This window comes from Silurus meridionalis, chromosome 6, assembly GCF_014805685.1.
Source record: "Silurus meridionalis isolate SWU-2019-XX chromosome 6, ASM1480568v1, whole genome shotgun sequence".
In the NCBI taxonomy this organism is placed as follows: Eukaryota; Metazoa; Chordata; class Actinopteri; order Siluriformes; family Siluridae; genus Silurus; species Silurus meridionalis.
In genome coordinates, this window is record NC_060889.1 from 24,854,136 (window position 1) to 24,875,211 (window position 21,076).

A 21,076-nucleotide genomic window follows, 5' to 3' on the forward strand; every position below is an offset into this window, starting at 1 on the left:
CAGCTGCCAAGATGCCACTTGCCACCAGTTTGGCCATATTTCAGAGCTGCAACATCACTGAGTGCCCAAAAGCACAAGGTGTGCAATACTCAGAGACATGGCCAAGGTAAGAAAGGCAGAAAGTCGACCACCACTGAACAAGACACACAAGCTGAAACGTCAAGACTGGGCCAAGAAATATCTCAAGACTGATTTTTCTAAGGTTTTATGGACTGATGAAATGAGAGTGAGTCTTGATGGGCCAGATGGATGGGCCCGTGGCTGGATTGGTAAAGGGCAGAGAGCTCCAGTCCGACTCAGACGCCAGCAAGGTGGAGGTGGAGTACTGGTTTGGGCTGGTATCATCAAAGATGAGCTTGTGGGGCCTTTTCGGGTTGAGGATGGAGTCAAGCTGAACTCCCAGTCCTACTGCCAGTTTCTGGAAGACACCTTCTTCAAGCAGTGGTACAGGAAGAAGTCTGCATCCTTCAAGAAAAACATGATTTTCATGCAGGACAATGCTCCATCACACACGCCCAAGTACTCCACAGCGTGGCTGGCAAGAAAGGGTATAAAAGAAGAAAATCTAATGATATGGCCTCCTTGTTCACCTGATCTGAACCCCATTGAGAACCTGTGGTCCATCATCAAATGTGCGATTTACAAGGAGGAAAACAGTACACCTCTCTGAACAGTGTCTGGGAGGTTGTGGTTGCTGCTGCACGCAATGTTGATGGTGAACAGATCAAAACACTGACAGAATCCATGGATGGCAGGCTTTTGAGTGTCCTTGCAAAGAAAGGTGGCTATATTGGTCACTGATTTGTTTTTGTTTGGTTTTGAATGTCAGAAATGTATATTTGTGAATGTTGAGATGTTATATTGGTTTCACTGGTAAAATAAATAATTGAAATGGGTATGAATTTGTTTTTGTTGTTGCCTAATAATTATGCACAGTAATAGTCACCTGCACACACAGATATCCCCTAAAATAGCTAAAACTAAAACTACTTCCAAAAATATTCAGCTTTGATATTAATGAGTTTTTGTGTTCATTGAGAACATGGTTGTTGTTCAAATTAAATCCTCAAATAAAATTAATCCTCAAAATACAACTTGCCTAATAATTCTGCACCCCTGTATGTATGTATATATATATATATATATATATATATATATATATATATATATATATATATATATATATATATATATATATATATACACACAGTATATTGACATAAGAACCAAGAACTACAGCTGTTTATTTCTCAAATCTGATTGGTCAATAAAAATCATAATTGAGGAGGAAAAAAGAAAATAATTTCTAGACTTGAAGAAGAGAAGAAGCTGAAACAGTTGAGGGAATGATTGTTAAGAATTGCTCCAACATGGGTGAATCATTATATATATATATATATATATATATATATATATATATATATATATATATATATATATATATATATATATATATATATGTATGTATATACATGCATATATACATACACATACATACAAACACACACACACATTTGTTTTAATGTAACTATAAATGGATAAATTATTAATTAATCATTTAAAAAAAAAAACATTGTTGGCAACTTGCTGGTATAAGAGGAAAAGAACACGCTCTTATAGATAAAGAACACAAGACCATGTCACAATATCCGATCTGATCAAACACAAGCCACTTCCTGTTTTAATCCAAACACTGGTATGATTGATATCATCCATCCCGACCCTTTTTTTTTTTTTTGTTTTGTGTTTTTTTGCACCGTGGGCGGGTTTTAGTTATTACAAATATAATGAAAACTGAAAATAATAAATAAGATTTTTCTGCACGACCAAATAATCCACAGCCTGGTCCTAAGGGTCCATACAATATGGCAAGTAATGTTCTGGGGTGATAATCATAAGTCACTGGGTGTTAAATCATAGTATTAACAGTTTAATGATTCATTTATACTTTGATAATTGTCTGATCCTTTTCCTCGCTCAATGATAAACGTCTCAGGGAGGCGTTTATTTCTTATCGCCTACATCTAATGCGTATCGGAGAGAGAGGACCATGTTTCCCACAGGGAACGACTACATCGTCGTTCGCATTCCTATCTATCAGCTGGAAGGCTGAAGCGTCCGTACACGCAGACGTCTGGAGGTTCGGCTGGCCTCTGACCTCGAGGTTGCGAGCTACAGTAGCATTACTTGGACCCTCTCTGTGTCTGAAGACAGGATGCACAGGTAAAGCGGGCGCACGAGATGGACAAGATAATAAAAAAGACAAAAGAGGAATAGACAGAGAAATGGAGATAAAGAAAGGAGAAGGAGACAAAAAAAAAAAAAAGACAGAGAGACATTGTGGCCCTCGGGTATGTGTGATAAAAGTAAAGGGGGACATCTGATGGATAGATGTTATCGTGGCAGTCCCTGAATGTGCCACAAGACCGTCTGCTTCACACAAACACACTATTGTAACATACGCCGAGGGGGAAAACCGGCGAACCGGTGAGCGGCGACGGCAAGAAAGTGGAAAAACCAGTGATACAGCAGTTCTCAGTACTGGGCTGCTGCACGTCGCACAGGTTTTAGCTACAATAAGTGGCGTAAGAAAAAGAAAATATTCAACAGGAGAGTTACTGTGACATGGATTCCTTTCCTGTACCCTCCTGTGTCCTCTTTCGCCAACATTTAGTTTACTAAAAACCAAAAGGACACTTATCCATTTATAGTTACACTGACCTGCGTCCACACGACTGTTGCATTACCACACCATTAACTTAACTTCCTATTAATAACTCTCTATTGTCTCTAATGCAACTGGTCACAGTTCCTGCAAGGAGTTGATATAAAACTCGCTGGTCTCAGCACCTTTTTAAAAGTTAGCAGGTTTGCTATTAACGTGCTCAGAATGTCCTATAATGTGGAGACGATTTCTGTGAAGAGACGTTTATTTCACCAGACTCTCCGGTTCTGAGTAACGGTCAGTTTTTTTATTTTCTGGCTTGCGAGTCTGTCCAGGATTTCACAATTAAAAAATAAAATAAAAAATTTATTCTGAGCAGCTTTAAATTTTACAAATACAATAACAAATTAACTACAGATTTGGGCCAGGAATCCTAAATCAATGCTTTGATTTGCTAACAGCTAAAAAGACCTCATTTACTAACAAAGATCCCGGCGAAAAACATTGTTTTGCATGCAAACTACATCCAAATGACCGTTTTTAAATGAAAACTCACCAACAAATCCACTGACTATTATTTGGTGTTAAATTTGAATTAGAATATTAATTTCATTAGACATTTATTATTTATTAGAAAGTACAATGGTTTTTGGGGTCCAAAAACGCAATTATGAATGTGTGCTGAATGTAGCTGATATTAAAAGTAGCTTACGAATTTCCCCCATCCAAGCAATTTTCAACGTGAAAGAAAATCTCCACAAGTTGTATCACAAATATTGGAGGAATAAAAGGCAACAAAATCAAAAAAACTGCAACGATACTGTACAAATCGACGAAATCCTGTGCAGATGATCTTATTGGTTTCAAGAGACAATGAAACTGTTTATAGCTGCTATAACATAAGCGATAACCTGTACAAACAAATAAAATAAAAAAATAAATAAATAAAATAAATCTGTTGTAGTATGAAAATGTACTGAACCTCCATGGTGGACTTGTGTCTCATGTCATATCACTGATTATTTCATGACTTGGATCTGAAGTGCAGGAAAAATCATACACAACCTAAGCTTTATGTTATGAGATACGGCCTTTTCAAAGTTTACACACAACTATGTCGTGATGTTTCGCATTTTTTTTTGCTCAACATACCCAAGAGTGACTGATGGTTCGTACCTGTCCAGAGTCGAGGTTGGAGGCCGAACACTCATGTCTACGCAGCTCCCGAAGCCCAACCACTAGTCTCTGTAGTGAAATTGTGTTCAGCGTGTGGTCATCTCCTTAGACAAAAGAGTCCGTCTCAGCTTCTTCCTCGATCTCGATTCATCCACCAGGAAAAACTATCAGTAGTTCTTACTGTATTTGGATTTTCAGGCCACGGCGATGGTCCTGGTACGCATCTTCTCATTCAGAAGAGATGAGGGATCTGGTAAGGTCCAGGCCTGGAGACTTAACTACAGGCCGCTCGGTTTAATGCTTCGAATTGTGCATTTTTATCTTTTTTAGGGTAAATTTAGTAAAGTAGTTTGAGCCTTTGAGATGTTTTTCATTCAGAGAACATGACCATCACTGCGGGGAATTACTATTAATAAATATTTTAGTAGTTTTAAAGTAAAGTTAAGCATTAGTGCATCTTTAAATCAGTAGGTAAAGATTTTTTAAGAAGGAAAATATAGATATAAAAAAATAATTAATCCTTATTAAATGTCACTGAACTCTGCTTTGCCCTGAAGCTTCAGCCAACCAGTGACAATGCTGTAAACAAACCAAGGTGACTGAGTGACTGAACAAAAACCAGATCGATTAAACCCATTAGTTTCTAAAGTGCATAAGAATAAGAAAAAATGTTTGTTTGTTTTTTTTGCACTAAGTAACAAAACAACGTAGATGTGTTTATATTTTGCTGCACAACAAACCAGCAATTTGCATGTAGTGTTAGCGAGCTCCAACCAGGGCTGTTAATAAAAAATAAGTAAACAAATATGGCAAGAAATAAGCTTTTACGCTAATTTGCGTTTGATTATAGACGCAATCGGTGGAAAAATAAAACGTGTAACAAGATTTAAAAATAAAAAAAACAACAGATCTCTCCGGGCGGAGTGTCCAGATTTTTGCAGGCCGTGGGCAAATCCACGGTGTTGCGTTAAAACGTTGCCGGAATGCAGCACTCCTGTGCCGGCTAGGTCTGGGTTGAAACCCTGGCAGGCCCGGGGGAATCTGGTCTAGGAGATCTAGCTCAAAATCAATGAATGCGAGGTCTGCGTTTAGTTAAGCAGACTTTTTTTTGCAAAAAAATAAAATATAATAATAAAAAAAATGATTCACGTGATACAATCGCTGGTAAAATTCCTAAAACCAAGCCAGTCATGGAGCTTCATGAGATCCTGAAACTGATCCATTACGCAGAATCACCCTCCATTGTGCTGGACACATCCGACTTTCAGGACTCGATCTCCAGCAGGATCCACTCAGCATCACCGTGCAGATCCGTGCGCTTCATTGGAGAGAAGTGAAAGCAGCACAGGGTTTTACATTCTCCTGCCTGCTCCAGAATTCATACCAGCACCATCACAGTGAGATTTATGTTTGGACACTTGGAGTGGAGACAAACAGACTCACAGTCTCCATCTTACTGTGGGACACAGGAACTGCAGGAGAGTCAGTGGTGGTGCAGGGATGAGCGATTCAGATCAAGCAGATCATCATCGTTTTAAAATAAGATGTCCAAACATGTGAAAAAGTAATTGCCCCCTGAACCTAACATCTGGTTGTGCCACTCTTTTCAGCAACAACTGGAATCATGATTGGTAGGTTGATCACTCTTTGGAAGGTTCACACCAAGTTTTGTGCATTATCAGAATCAGAATCAGAAATTGCTTTATTACCAAGAATGCTTACACACACAAGGAATCTGACTTGGTGTCAGGAGCTTCCAGTGCAGGAGAAAGTACAGACATAATATAATAAATAAATAATGCAATTATATACAGAGTAAAAATGTTGTTCAAATGAATGTTCAGATGTTATTTAGAAGTGTGCTGTTTACAAATGGACCATTGGATTCTATGTATAAATGTGTCAGTTATGATGAACAATGTGTAGTTGTGAATATTTTAATTGTCCAGGCTGATTAGAGCCTGTGGGAAAAACAGTTGGAAGAGAGAGTGTGGTTCGGTGTGTGGGGTCCAAAGTGATTTTCTTAGCCCTTTTCTCCACTCTGGATGAGTAAAGATCTTGGAGATTGGGCAGTAGGGCACCAATAATCGTGACTGTCCGCTGGAACCTCTGCATGATTGATTTGGTAAAACCAGACAATCATACCTCTACACAGGACAGACTTAATGATGGCCGAGTAGATTTGTTTCATTATGGCTATCACTGTTATTTGCTGGAGTCCTGAAGCCTTTTTGTAATGGCTTTGTAACCCTTTCCAGACTGATACATGACAAGAACTTCGGTTCTCCCCTGTCCTTGATTTTTGTTAGATTTGTTGCTTTTTGAGATCATCGGCAGGCAGGTTCTATTTAAGTGATTTTTTTATGACTTAAATAGATGTGGGGGTAATAACTTTTTCACAAGGACCAAGTAGGTCTCTTGGACAGCATTATAAAATTAAACCATCTTCGTTTTTTAAAATTATCGGGTTATCTTTGTGCTTGATGATCTCAATTATTTAATTGTGACAAATATTTAAAAAATCATTACAATTTTCATTTTTGATTTCGATACTTTACACTGACAGGGACAGCAAGGTTGTCTCAGCTGGCCTAACATCTATATTAGAATCACAGACTGTTTTAATATATTTTTGTCCATGAATATGTATAAAGTTATTCCCAATAGTCTATTCTCTTCATTTCATAGTGTTTCTCTTGGTCAGAGTTTCTATCCAATCAGATTTTAGCCATTACATCATGTATTGCTGTAAGGAACTCTTGTTAGATTTAAATATATGTTGCTTTAACCAATCAGATTGAGATTTGGTCACTCCAAGGCCATCTAGAAGACATCCAATCACGTCACCATTTTCACGTCCTTCGATTTCAATGGTCAGACTAGTCAAAGCTTTCAAATCACCTCTGTAGCAAACTGCACAAGATCAACTATGGATTAAATAGATGTTTTCTTCATTCCAGAATGACTGACAGAGGAGAAGAAATCGATTTGGTCACAGATACACTTAAAAGAAGATTCACAAGACGAACTTTTTCAAGAAAAGCTGGACATTGTGATGAAAAATCAGCCGAAACAGTCCAAAACAGTTGTTTGGCTTTTTCATGAACAATTTATTCTCTTGCGTTTTTTTTTTTTTTTTTCTTCCCATAGAATTTCCACAAAAGAAAAAGAAAAAGAAGGTTTCCGATGTTTTGGGTTTAGAGTAAACCAACAGTGCAGAATTAACATACAGTCACTGGCTGAAACAAGACAAAGACTAATACAAACATGATTCACAACAAACCCAGCTGAAAGGCGAAGCATAGAAGACGGGTTCGATGACAGACAGTGGCATAACTGTGTAGCGGTTACAGAAGCATAATGCACATTGGCAAGCTATTACAAGACAAAGACAACCACAATTACACACCACCACTAGACATGAAACTAAATGTCCATGCATAGTATGACAGGGCTCAAACTTGCGTCAACTAAACAAGAGGTAGGAGTTCTAGCAGTCTACCACAGGGGGGCGCATGAACCCACATTCAGAAACACACTCGGAAATGTGGGGAAATCCATTTTCTTTTTCTTTAAACATCCATTAGTCAGAAAATGGCAAAATATAATTCCTAAAAAATAAATAAAAGATTCAGGGCAACAGAAAGTCCACAATTCCAAAAAGAAAAAAAAATTGGGAACTTAATCTTAAATAAAGCCTTTCTCAAAGACAAAGGCGATGGAGAAGCATTGCGTACCCCATCGTAATTTGAAAACTGAGAGTCGAAGGTTTGCCTGCTGTACGAAACTTTTGATATTTTTACAATTTTGCCATATCGCTATCATCATTATAAGATCGAGAAAAAGTAAGTTGGACAATAGTAACTAAGGGACCGCATGTTTACTCGGATGGAAACAATAGAAGCTGATGTGAGACTCAAGAACAAAATGGCGACATCTGGTGGAGGAAAACGGAAAAATTAACAAAACCCTAGATGAAAGCTTTCAGATCCTGACAAAGAAGATATTACATATTAGCATATATTTTAAAGAAGGTCAGGTGGACTTACAGTATGTGGTGAGCACACATAGGGTCCCAGTCTATGCAGGAGTAAATAAATATTCTGTGTAATAAGTGAAACAATAGCAATCAATATTATACATGACAAGTCTTTGCTTTTAATAATAAGAATGTCAGTAGGCTCCAGTATATTTACAATATATAATTTTTTTTGGTTAGTATTTCTGTCCATCTTGGGGGATTCCTTTTTTTTGGGAGGTATGTGAAAATAGGAGAACATGAAGAAAGCACATGTTGACAACAAAAAAGATACTAAGATGCACATGGCATTATATAAAAACATAAGACGAGGTTTAAAGAGCGCCTTTAAAATCATACTTGAGTAAATGTATAGATACCTTAATGCAAAACTTCAATTATTATTTAAAGTCAGCAATTTCAATGTCTCATGTCACAAAGTGGAAGAAACATCAGTATTTAATGGACAAATAAAAGTAAATAATTTTAGATCAAATAAAACCAAATATTCAGAGCTGACTGTGATGTGATGCACCTCTCAGTCTCAGAGATGGGCAATGTTTTTATTCATCCTCAACCAAAGCTGGTTCTCAAAGTTTTTGGAATTTTATTTTTGGTCTGAAAATGAGGCTGCAGAAGTAAAAAGTTGCTCAGATGTGCGTAGGGGAGTTTTGAAGCTGAATGACATCTTAAACAGAGATAAAATAAAGAGCAAAAGATAACTTAAGTACAGTAACAAAGTACATTTACTCAAATAATTTTACACCATTAAACATAAGGCACAAAAATACCTCACACACACACACACACACACACACACACACACACACACACACACACACACACACACACACACGTCTATTAAGGATACAATGTCATTAATGGTCTGGTTATTTTCGCGTTTCTGCCAGTAGAGGCCGCCATTGTTGCCTACGTCCATTGAGCTTTGGCTGACATTAGTGTCATTGCTCTTGTGTTTCATTCCATAGTGGTTTTGACTTGTGTCGAGTGTCTGGTTTCTTTTCCTGGTGTTTAGTTGTGTTAAGGCCAGCCATCCATGTCGTGGCCCTGAGTGCTGGAGACAGCTGATGACTTTGAGAAAGGACGTGTGTGTGTGTGTGTGTGTGTGTGTGTGTGTGTGTGTGTGTGTGTAATGTAGTGACACAGGCAGCCATTTTGGTTCGTTAATGGAGGAGATTAGTGCTCGAATTGAGGGGGGCTAGGGGGATCTGGGTCCCCCATAAGGCATTTGGGACCCCCCATAACAAGTAAAAAAATAGACTTAGGGGGTCCCCAAGATTATTTTAGTAAAAAAGTATATGAATTACACAACAACTGGGGACCCCCATACAAATTGACTCAATTCGAGCACTGGAGGAGATTCAAGGTGTACTGGGTTTAATCTGATGTACTTCCACCTGGCAGTCATGTGTACGTGTGTGCATCTGTTTGATCGGCACTGCTGCTACTCTTGGATATTAAATTCTTGTGACCGTGGCTGAACGTTTGCCAAGATCATCTTGTGCCCCATGCAGAATGTTGAAGACGGCATGAACATAGAGCCGTTTATAATCAAATTTTGCTGGTCTTTACTATTGGATGGAGTTCTCTTTAGTTGGAGACAACTCATTGCTCTCTTTAGTTGGAGACCACTCATCCACATTCCTGTGGATGCTTCAACAGGAACATGAGGTTGCTGTAGAAGGTTAAACTCCTGAACCATGAGTATGGGTTTTTTAGTTTTTATTTTCCTTTTCTTTTTTTTTTTTTTTAATAATTTTGTATTTTTTTTATTTGGGTTTTTATTAAAACATTTTTACGTTTTACAACTTTTCTAATTTGTCTTTGCAAGTGACCTTTCCTGTGGCTCCAATAGGGAGTGTCTGAGTCTCATGATGATGATGCAAATTTGTGTCCTGGCTCTGACAACGATGTACAAAAAAACACAGTATGAGTAAGTAGGGGGAAAAAGTCAAGTTTATTTCTATTGCGCTTTTCACAATGGACATTGTCTCAAAGCAGCTTTAGAGAATTTAACACTTAAGGTGAACGATGTGTATTTATTCCTGATGAGCAGCCATGGTGACTGTGGCAAGGAAAAACTCCTTTAGATAATATGAAGAAACATTGAGAGAAACCAGACTCAAAAGGGTAACCCATCCTTATTTGTGTAATATCAAGAGTGTGATTATAGACTTTAAACAATACAGAACACTGGAGAGTGAGAACTAACACGAGCACTGGAGTATAAGATTATGAGTAATGTCCTTTCCACAGTCTTATACAGTCATTTGAGATTATGGAACCAGGAGCTACTGAGCAACTCATAAAGTAGCTCAACATTTGAGATCATCATTTATACAACACCAGTTTCCTGCCAGAGCCTTTAAACACGCAAAGAGGTCCAATGTCCAAACTGCACGAGTTGTAATCCAAATGGCACCGGTACGTCTCTAGATGGTTCAGGATGTTCGCGGGGTCGGCATCTACTTTTTTGAAGGTCCATAATCTTCATGAGGTGGGACACGACTGGAGTTGGCGATGATGTAAATGTAAAAATGATGTATACGTGGAATGGAAAGCAATTTGGTGGCACCTATTAGCCTACATTGTTCTTTAGCCTGTTTGTGGCAGGACACTACAATAATAGTGGAATGTGGAAAGCACTTTTGTGTGGTCTTGTGTGGTATCTAAAGTCTAGGAGTGATTTTGTTAGCTTTTCATCAGACACTATGAGCAGTTCGTAGTCAGCAGAAACCTAGGAGTAAAAATATCTCAATGTAAATGTTTTATTTAGGACCAAAGTAACCTAAACTAAATATAAAGGTCAAAATAATGCACAAACTGTGATTATTCCAGTCATCTTTTCAGTTAAACCCCAACTTCTGTTGGTGTAGATTCTTTTTTTCCATATCAACAGCTGACTAATTAAGAGTCTAAGCATTTTTCCTAAAATATGTACCAAGCATCACAAACCAGGTATGCTAACAACATGTAACACAAATAGTCTTTGCTGTTTCAGCTGTGCATGCAAAGCAGAGCAGGAGGATGAAGAGCCTGAAGTGAAACTCATTTATTGCTCATCGGAAATGTGCTTTTTCTTCACAAAATCTTGCAGCACTCAATGTATTGTTGAAGCACTCTGTTACTTCCTGAATGAACAGGGGTTTAAATGGAAACGGATCCTTTAACAGCTTCTACAAGCAAATCTACTTCATTTGTGAAGCACCATCGCAATAGAAGCTGGCCAATAAAAGAATTGAAATAAATCATATAAATGTGTGTGCAAAGAGCAATGAGAGAGGAATAAATAATTAAGGAACAAAGCAAAAAATATTTAACCGATGGTACGATGAAGCTTGGCGCAAAGCAAAATAATTACGAAGTTGAATACTTTCTTTAACAGAAGTCTTTTATTTCTCTTATATTACAGCAGTTTATTAAGTTAATACAATGGACTTGGATTGTTATTATAAGTTGTTTTACCATTTATAATTTTTTTTCATGTCTATGAACTGATACATACATTAAAGCAGCAGTAAGCATCTTTAAACAACAATCATTAATTTTCTGAAAAACAATGCAAAAACACTGAACTAATTTTCCCATAGCAGAAAAAACACTGACACTGGAGACTCCTTCCACAAATGTTAATATCCTTTGATTATATCTGCTCTACCAACAAATGATGCTGTTGTCTAATGACGCTTAAAACGATTCTTAATAGGCTTATTATTCAAAACAGGAGGATACAGTGCCTGCCAAAATATTGGAAATCCATGCAATTTTCTCTGGACTGTGGCTAATTGCTATCGTATGGTGAAGTTCTTATGAGCCTCAGTCCAGATGGAATTGCTGTGGTTTCCAATCTTTTGGCAGTCACCGTATGCTCCTGCTTCAAACCTAACAAAGAGTACATCCAAGCTATTCAAGTGTTATTTGGAGAACAAACAGTCGGCTGGAATATTATCTATTAGAAAGAAATCTTTAATTAGTTAAGAACACTTCTGGTGAGTTTTACTATAGGCATGGCAAAGTATTTTAACTGTCCAGAGACCAAGAGTGTGAAATAAAGCTGATATTTATGCTAAGGAAGGATTTTTCAATGAAAAGAAAGTTTCTGTACATTCATACGTATGTGTTGGGTTTGTCTCTGAGCTAGCTGCAAGGAAAGATAATACGAGGTGATATTAAAAGGCTTCGAGTCTGGCTCTATTTACAAGAAGGTACTTTATTTATCTACATTTACACACTATCACCTTCAAAATAGTCCCCCTTGCACAGAAATACAGCGGTCCCAGCATTCATGCCACTTCCGGAATGTGTCCTGGAAGTCTTCTTTTCGAAGCAGCTATTGCAATCTGCAATGGATCTCCGCAACGTTGTCAAAACGCCGACAGAGGGGGAAGTCCGCAGGAGCCAAATCTGGTGAGTGGAGCCAAATGGTTTATTCGGAAGTGAGATCACGTGGATTGTTCTCCGATGATCATCATGCACAAGTTGCTGAACGGTTTCAGGGATTATTTTGGGAAATTGATCCTGTTGAAGGTCTTCCTGATTTCTTGTCCTCTTCTAGTGTTGTTCTTAAGCTCTTGAAGCACATGTGCCACTCAAAATGATGCCAAATGTATGTCATGTCAAACATCTATGTGGCAGATTTGCCCAGTTTCACATAGAATTTCACATTTGCTCTTTGGTTTAACTTGCTGTCCATGATGAAATCGCAGTGGTAACACACGTGATCAGAATAGCACCATTAGTCTCAAAACTTTTATAATACCACCTCGTGAGATGAAGTCACACAAACTAGGGAACCTACTTCTTGTAAAATAACTCAGTACGTCAATCTTCATACCATTAAACAGAGGAACATGCACAGATCTCTTTCTTGTCATGAAATTTATGTCAGAATCCTGGATCCTTTCCCAAGTAAATTGAGGCTCCACAATCATTCAAACACTACCACTTGAAAACACCAATCTACAACAATTGTCCTCAGACTATAGGATGAAACCTGAGTATCCCGAGGAAACCCCCAAAGCATTAGGAGAAAACAGGAGGCATCAAACCAAAATTCCCCCAACCCCAGAGGTGTGAGTTAAACATGGAAACTACCATCCCCCTCACCATGCATTAATAAAATACTAGTGGAAAAGAAAACACTTGAAGCACGGAGTGACGTCAGATCTGCTTCTGCAGAAGATGGATCAATACCTTCTGAGCAATGAGAATGCAGATTTCACCACTGCATGTAAAATACAGAAGTAATGCACAGGGTCATGACTTATCCAAACATGTCTGGGGAAGAGAATGGCAGAGAGCAGAAGTGCTCTCGTTTGTGTGTGTGAGTGTGTGTGTGAGTGTGTGCGCGCAAACCTAATTTGGTCTTGCTGGGCGTGGACCTCTAACAGTCCTGGAAAGGAAGAGAAGCAGAGCAGCAGAGTCTGGGGGAAAATATCTTCTCTCACATACCACACCGATCTCCTGCTGAAGAAAAGCCCACTAGAGAAGAAAGACAGACGGAAAAGGGGTAAGATTTATCCTTTTTTCTGTGTTATTTCTGTGAATTTTTTTTTTTTTTTTAAGAAAAAAGGTGAGAAAAACTTTTACTGTAACTGCTGTCACCGTTACACAGGGAGGCGCATGAGTATCAGCTTTAGGAATGAAACATTTTAACACACATACACACACACACACACACACGCACACACACACACCTATTCTACTAAATTTGACTCGACCTCCTAATTTGAATAGCGGAATGAAACAGTTTTATGGTTTCTGGTTTTCTCGCAGGACCCTGTGCATCAACCACACCCGGGTGCGCGCACACACACACACACACACACACACACACACACACACACACACACACACACACAAGCCTTGCCCATAACCCCCCACCCTTTCCTTCACCGTTTCCATGACCCTGCTTTTTCAGCCACACCTTCACCACATCCGCTTTCAATCACATCATCCATGCACACACTGACACACCAAGATAAAGAAAATAGATGCACATGAAATTGTTAATATTTCTCATGGTTTACATTACAGAAGGTCCTTAGTCAAATCACAACCCACCATGTAGATTAGATTAGATTAGAGTCCACTTTATTGTTATTACACATGTAAGAGTACTAGGCAACAAAATGCAGTTTGGGTGTAACCAGAGCAGGATATATTGTGTTTACATGATTTACATAAATTAAATAAAATGGTATTATAGGACTATAAACAGTAATTTACAGATGTATGTACTATAAATATAATATACAGATGAATATATATGTACTATGAACATAATATACAGATCCTTAACATATGAGATACCCGTCCTGAAGGAAAAAGCATCCTTAATATGTTATCAATCGTTTTTTTTTCTTGCAAAGCTTGTTAGGAGGTTGGGGTCCGCCATTATGCATCACCGTTGAAAGAGAAAGAGTTTAGGGTCGCTTTAACCACTGAACTGTCAAATATTCTGTCTGGCAAATATACATTGAATTGAATTGAATTGCATGTAATGCAGGATATGGACGACTGAATAACCACCAGATGCATGTCTCATTCCATTCATTCCAGAGTCATTAAGTTACAGCATTCGCTTTAACATTTATGGCATTTGGCAGACTCCCTTATCCAGAATGACTTACAGTACAGTTATCTCAGTTATACAGCTGATTAATTGAGGGTTAAGGGCCTTGCTCAAGGGCCCAGCAGTGGCAGCTTGATGGTGATGGTATTTAAAGCCATTTCCTTCCTATTAGAAGTCCATCTTATCACCGGACAACCCCTTCCTCAGCTCAATTCATTTGTAGAGTGCTTTTAACAATGGACATTGTCTCAGAGCAGCTTTACATAAATAAAGCGGTTATAAAGTTGAATAAATCAAGGTATGAGTCTAATCTACAGGTTGTTATCCTGCCCGTGCGAAATCGTATTCATAGTTAAAACTCATATTTTAATAAATGAAATTGAATAAGGAGGATGTGAGAGAAAGATTGTGGATTGTGCATGTGTGGATTTTCTGTGTGATGTCCGTACTAATAATCAAGCTGGATATTAATTCCTTGTGTCCTTTACAGTTCCCACTTTGACTCTCACTTGTCTTGCGCCGTTATCAGAATTTTCCGTATTCACTATAAAAGTCAAACGAAAAAAAAAAAAAAAATCACCCACTTAGGTCGTTAAGTTCAGTAGGAAATGTTTACAATCTGTGTCTCTCTCTAGGCAACTGCAACACTATGTTTCTATGGCTACAGTTGTTTATACGGAAGTGCATTCATATAGAGTGATGAATAAATGAAGAGGCATTTCCTGTGGTTTGAACACTCCCCATCCAGCCAATCAGAATACAATATGCAGACTGAGTATGGTATTAAAACTGCTTGTGATGAAGGTCAACTTTTGACTATGGTGCACATTCTTTTGGAGTTCATGGAAACCTAAAAAAATAAGTCATTTGAAGTCGATAAATCATCCCAGGGCCTTTACAATATATGCGTAATAACAAAATTTAAAAAGAGCAGGAAATCGCTGATGAAACAAGAGAATGACTTGCAATCTTCAGAAGTTCAATTCAATGAAGTTGAAGTCGAATGAATGTCTCGAAGCAGCTTTACAGAGATAAAGCAGTTATAAAGAATCTGCAAGTTTGTTTCTTATGATTGGAAGTTTGTCACTAAGGAGCAAACCAGTGGCAACTATGGTGAAGAAAAACTACCTGAGATGCAACAGGAAAGAAACCTTGAGATGAACCAGACTCAAAACGCAACCCATCCCCATCCGAATCTCCATTCGTTTCAGTTCCATCATTGTGTTGTTGTTGTGCTGTGATTAACTGCAACCTGTGGTCCTGACCCATTGTGGTAGACTTAATATTAATTACAATTAAAAATCATCCTCAAAGTTCTTGAGCTGCTCAGTAAAGAAGTAATATGAAGGTATAAATGTAAGCTACAAATAAGTACATAAAGGTGTCACAGCTGCATACAGGCTACTTTACAAACCCACAAGGATCCAGTTGTTTTTTGTTTAATGGAGAGAAACATCATCAGTATACACAATTAGACCTTAAAGCCCAATTGTAGATTGTACATAATCAGGACCCTGTATTAAGCTACCTGTAGTGTAGAGACCCAATCAGCTGTAAACATCTCTGCTGTGATTCTACACCATAATTACATTCATGTAATTGTCTAATTATCAATTCCTAGATTGGGTTCGTCCGTTCCACCGCATTTGATAGTGCTCAGATAGATTCTCAACATCACGAGGTACTCATTCCAGGCTCAAAGAGGAAGTGACACTGCACTTCACTGCACTGCACTGACATGTTCATGACTCTCACCGAGTTGTGCAACGTTTGAGAGGAAGTTCAGGTGTAAATATGAACAGCTCTGTCAATAAAGATGGCGTGTTTGCGCATAGTAACTTTTTAAACCACAATCAAGAGACAAATTAAAGTGGAAGCTCGTGGCTACTAATCATACAAATGAAAGCAGGATAAAATAAGGCTTCTCCATCTAAGGATATAGGGTGTGTGATGTGGTGTTTCTTAGTGCACATGGTTTCTGCGATGATTCAGCGCTTATCACAGGGTCAGTGGTTTTTAGTAGTTAGCAGCTGGTACCACTAGTTGAACTTATTAAACTTATTATAGGCTTTTATGGGTAAAGAAACCATGTTCGAGTTAATAAACTCAAAAATAAACCGTCTTAAGTCAAATTTGATACAAACTAGCTTAATTAAACACACAAAAATGTAAGTCCATTTTGTCCAGTTGAGATTTATCGCAGTATTGAACACAATATTCGCAAACATGACATTTTCCCCAAATCGTGCAGCCTTAGTTGCTGATTGGCTTCTAAAAGAAAAAAATACTTGTTGAGCTATGACTTTTCTGCACACTACTGCTAGTCAAAACATAACTTAAGTGTAAAGTGCACCCAGGGTCACATAGCGACTATGGAAGATAGGATTTCTAAAGGTTTTATGTTTATTTATTCATTTTGTAATAAAATAAAATAATTGATATTATTTAAGAAAATATATTCATTACTACTCTACTCGTAGTCTACAGTTTTCCTTCCTATTCCTCTGGGTTGTAAGACATTACAGGAAGTATCCTAATATATTAAGCATTTTATCCTAAACCTTTTCCAGACATAAAAAGGTAAAACACAACTACGTTTATTCAATAATATTAATGATCATAAGTATAAAAAATTCTAAACTGGTGATATGGCACCCCCTAGCGCCCTGTTTGGTTAATACGCCTGGCATATTCTTGCTCTCCACCGTGAGGGTGCACATGAAACTGTGCACAAAACAAGTACTGAAGTGACCAATCTAAGGCTGCGTTTACACTTGGCATTACCACGTGACCTGTATCCAGATGTTGTACACGTGCACAAGGGAAGAGAAAGGTGTAAATGTGCTTTTGATCAGAATGTTATCCGATTAGCCTGTTCTGGATCCCAGGCAGAGGTAGTCGAGGGCGCATTGTGATCCAATCTCAGTGTAATGTAAACACATTCCAGACAGCGTCATCACTCAAAACCCCTCCACCTTCCTTTGATATTCTATAAAATATCACGGTTCAACACACGTGTGTCATGTTGGCCCGCAAATGTTAATGTTGGTGAACCTGAAAGTAAGAAGTCAAGTCACCTTTATCTATATAGCACTTTATACAATACAGATTGTAGCTTTAAAGCAGCTTCCTCGTTCTTCTAATTTTGCAGGATTTGTAAAATGTTCACAAACATAGTTATATACAGAATACAACTTGAAGTGAAATGTAATATGACAATAACAAAAACAGTAACAGATTTTCTCAGACTGAACAAATAGTTATTTGGATGATTGTGGTCATTGATGATCTCCAATGTGGTTCCTCAGTCGAAGCTTGAGCTGATCTTGTACATGTTTGAATTAAGTCTACTTGAATGTTAATTGTATAAACACCGATGTGACTTGAATTACAATTGACCACAGATTTATTACTTAATGTTGACCTTGTTGCCTTTTTTTTTTGGATTGCAGGTTTCCAAGAACTAGGAAGACCAGGCGTGTTTTCCTGCACCAATCAGTGAAAGGCATTTATGATTTCCACCCTGCACACCATTGGAGCATTGGGCCAACTTATTTGATTAAATCTTATTGCTTGAAAGAAATCATTATCCATTTCCAATCATGCCTTTGGTAGTGCTGCAGACCTCACGCCTGATGTGGTCCCGTCTGGCTGCGCTGGTGTTCACATGTGTGGCATTCAGCGTAGCTGCTCACGGGGCGTATGCACGTGGCGGCATGTTTGACTGGTGCATGTTCTGCTGGGTGTTCAGCTTCGTGGGCACACTGTTGGTGCTACTCGTGGAAATCATGAGCCTTCAAGCGCGGATGCCTGTCTCATGGACCAACTTTCCTATCACGCTGGCATGTTATGCAGGTCTACTGTGCCTTTCCGCTTCCATCATCTTCCCAATGTACTTCCTAAAGAATACCTACTCCGGCTATACCAGTGATACACGTGATTACAGGATCGTCAGCACTGTTTTCTCCTGCCTGGCTACAGTGGCGTACCTAGTGGAGGTGAGCATGACGCGGGCACGGCCTGGTGAAGTGGCTGCCTACATGGCGACAGTGCCCGGCCTCCTGAAAGTCTGCGAGACCTTCGTAGCCAGTGTTATTTTTGTGTTTATCAGTAATCCCATGTCGTACGATCATCACCCAGGATTGAAATGGTGCATGGCTGTGTACTGTATCTGTTTCATCATATCCGCCGCTATTGTAGTGATGTGCGTCGGAGAGTGTACCGGCTTCCTTCCGTTCCCGTTCGCCCGTTTCCTCTCTGCTTACGCCTTTTTGGCCGTTGTAATGTACCTCAGCGCTACCATCATCTGGCCCGTGTTCCAGTTCGATAGTAAATACAACAGACAGTCTCAAAGGCCACGAGATTGTGGTTACACTCAGGAACCCTGCAGCTGGGATAAACTAGTGATCATAGCTGTTCTGACAGGTCTTAACTTCCTGCTCTATTTGGCAGACCTTGTGTACTCAGCACGTCTCGTGTTTGTCCGTACTTGAAAGGTCGAAACGACAAGAAGAACCAGTGAATGTTTTATCTTTTCAAAAATGGGATGTTCCAGTAGTCAATTTCCATATCACGAAATTTCCTCTATAAAACAAATTGGAATGATGGCATCTGAGTGGAAATTTGGCCAAAAATAGGGAAAGAAAATAAAAACAAGACATTGGATGGTTATTAAAAAACATATCTGCTGATAAATTTGAATAATGTTTGTAATGTTTGTGTTTTTTTATTCCAGTCCAAAAAAGCTGTAGATATAAATGATTCCTTCTCAAGCTTGTGAAGGAAAAAACATATATCTGAGACACATTTTCAGTAAATCGGTAAATCTGGCAACGTGTTGTCATTTCAATCTAACTAAAAAATAATTAGTTTATTTTTTAATTAATTTCATTGCTATTTAGCTTACTTCTAATAGTACAGCTTCAATATATGAAGCTAGGAATCTGGCATAAGCAGGCTAGTTTACCTTGTTACTAGCGTGCCATTAGGCTGCTAGCTAGGCACCTTTAGCATGTCAGTCACACCTCATTTCTAGTCAATATACATTTGTGCCTTTTCCTGGCAGTTTTTTAAACACCAAATTTTGCCAAAATGATGTCGAATGCCACAACTAAGCAAGATTCTTTCTCAGATTTAAACTGCGCTCAAGCTAGCAGGAACTGCCTAGCGAGAATGTTACTAAAATTATCATTGTTTCACAAGATAATTCCCAGCATTTGTCCCTTTCTGGATGTCACCGTATATTTTCCCATGTATTGTGTGCCTTTAAATATCGTGATCGAATTAATTATTAGTGAATTGCCTACCACTGTCAACCACTGTTGCCTTTTGTGAAAGATCCACATGATTAACTGTGCCTGTGTGTATTTGTGCTGTTTTGATGCGAAAATCTATATCTATCTCTCGTCATATATCTTTGCCTCACAATGTTGCTTTTTTTCACTGTTACCTTTACGTGAGAGATTTACACATCGGTGTGCTGTCAGAAACTGAACCCTGTACCTATAATAATTATCATAAACACAAGTTTTGTGCTTAATAACCAGTATTCAGTGACTGAATTTAAAATTTTGTATTCATCCTATGCACTACCCTGCTGGGAAAAACAACACATTAGGATTAGAAAAGTGTTTATGGTTTCCTTACAGTAATGGACCTTAATAATGGGATTTCAACGAGTTTCCTTATTTTCCTGAAAGGCTCCGTTTTGGGTTACTACAAAGTGCCAACAGAAAACATATTGTGCCTTTAATATACAAATGATCACCATTAGAATAATATTAAATAAGATTTCCAATACTATTAGAGACATCTCTATCCATTAAACTACCATTACACACCACCATAAATGTATTCAGACCATTTTATTCCCAGTAGGGTCTTGTTTGTTTCAGTGTTAAGTGAATTGAAATGTCACATTTTAACTTGTGGCCCTTTGCTCCATTTATATAATTAAATATATAACTGTCATAAAGTTTTGCATTTGGATTGTGTGTGTGTGTGTGTGTGTGTGTGTGTGTGTTTCTTTCATTTTCTTTTTAAAGTATTTGCAGACCAACATATACTATATTTCCAAAGTTTGCAGACACAAAGTGTGTTATGTGCTTTTTAAGCATCACATTCCACATTTAGTCCCAATTTTGCTTTTATGATTTGCTCCACATCATCTGGAAAGATGTTCCACTACATTTAAGAGTGTGCTTGTGGACATTTGTCTTCATCAGCCACAATAGTGTTAGTAAATTCAGGCACTGATGTAGGTGAGGTGAGAAGGCCTGGGGTGCAGTCAACATTCATAATCATCCCAAAGGTGTTTAATAGGGTTGAGATCACAGCTCTACAGCAGGCCACTCAAGAACTTCATGAAGCTGGCTTTGTGCACATAGGCATTGCTATGCTTTACATACAGGTTTAAGTGTCCTAGTTCAAGTGAAGGAAAAATGTAATGCTTTGGGATAAATGTGAATACTGCCCGCACCTCAGACCTCCTCACCTCAACTATCAGAACCTGACTTTACTAACACACTTGTGGAGGGTTTAATAACAGCAAACATATATTCTACCTCTGATCTTTCATCCAAAACATGATTCAAAATTGATGCATTATTACATTAGACAGTGT

General features: G+C 38.3%; 2 protein-coding genes across 2 annotated transcripts in view; one reads left to right on the plus strand and one right to left on the minus strand.

The window, feature by feature from the left end:
* arhgef11 (Rho guanine nucleotide exchange factor (GEF) 11) overlaps positions 1-5,266 on the minus strand; it is a 42,273-nt gene extending 37,007 nt beyond the window's left edge. Inside the window, 1 exon segment of the mRNA XM_046851043.1 lies at positions 3,842-5,266. Within this exon segment, the coding sequence (XP_046706999.1) occupies positions 3,842-3,876 (35 nt within the window). The 5' untranslated portion in view covers positions 3,877-5,266.
* A 7,971-nt stretch (positions 5,267-13,237) lies between these two features.
* myadma (myeloid associated differentiation marker a) lies at positions 13,238-20,442 on the plus strand. Its single transcript, XM_046852803.1, has 2 exons — positions 13,238-13,389; positions 17,907-20,442. Exon 2 carries the CDS (start codon positions 18,057-18,059, stop codon positions 18,945-18,947), a length of 891 nt encoding a protein of 296 aa, XP_046708759.1. The 5' UTR covers positions 13,238-13,389; positions 17,907-18,056; the 3' UTR covers positions 18,948-20,442.
* Positions 20,443-21,076: the final 634 nt, after the last annotated feature.

Excerpts from the sequence above, each read along its gene's own strand:
- myadma (XM_046852803.1), top strand. The coding sequence starts at position 18,057 with ATGCCTTTGGTAGTGCTGCAGACCTCACGCCTGATGTGGTCCCGTCTG.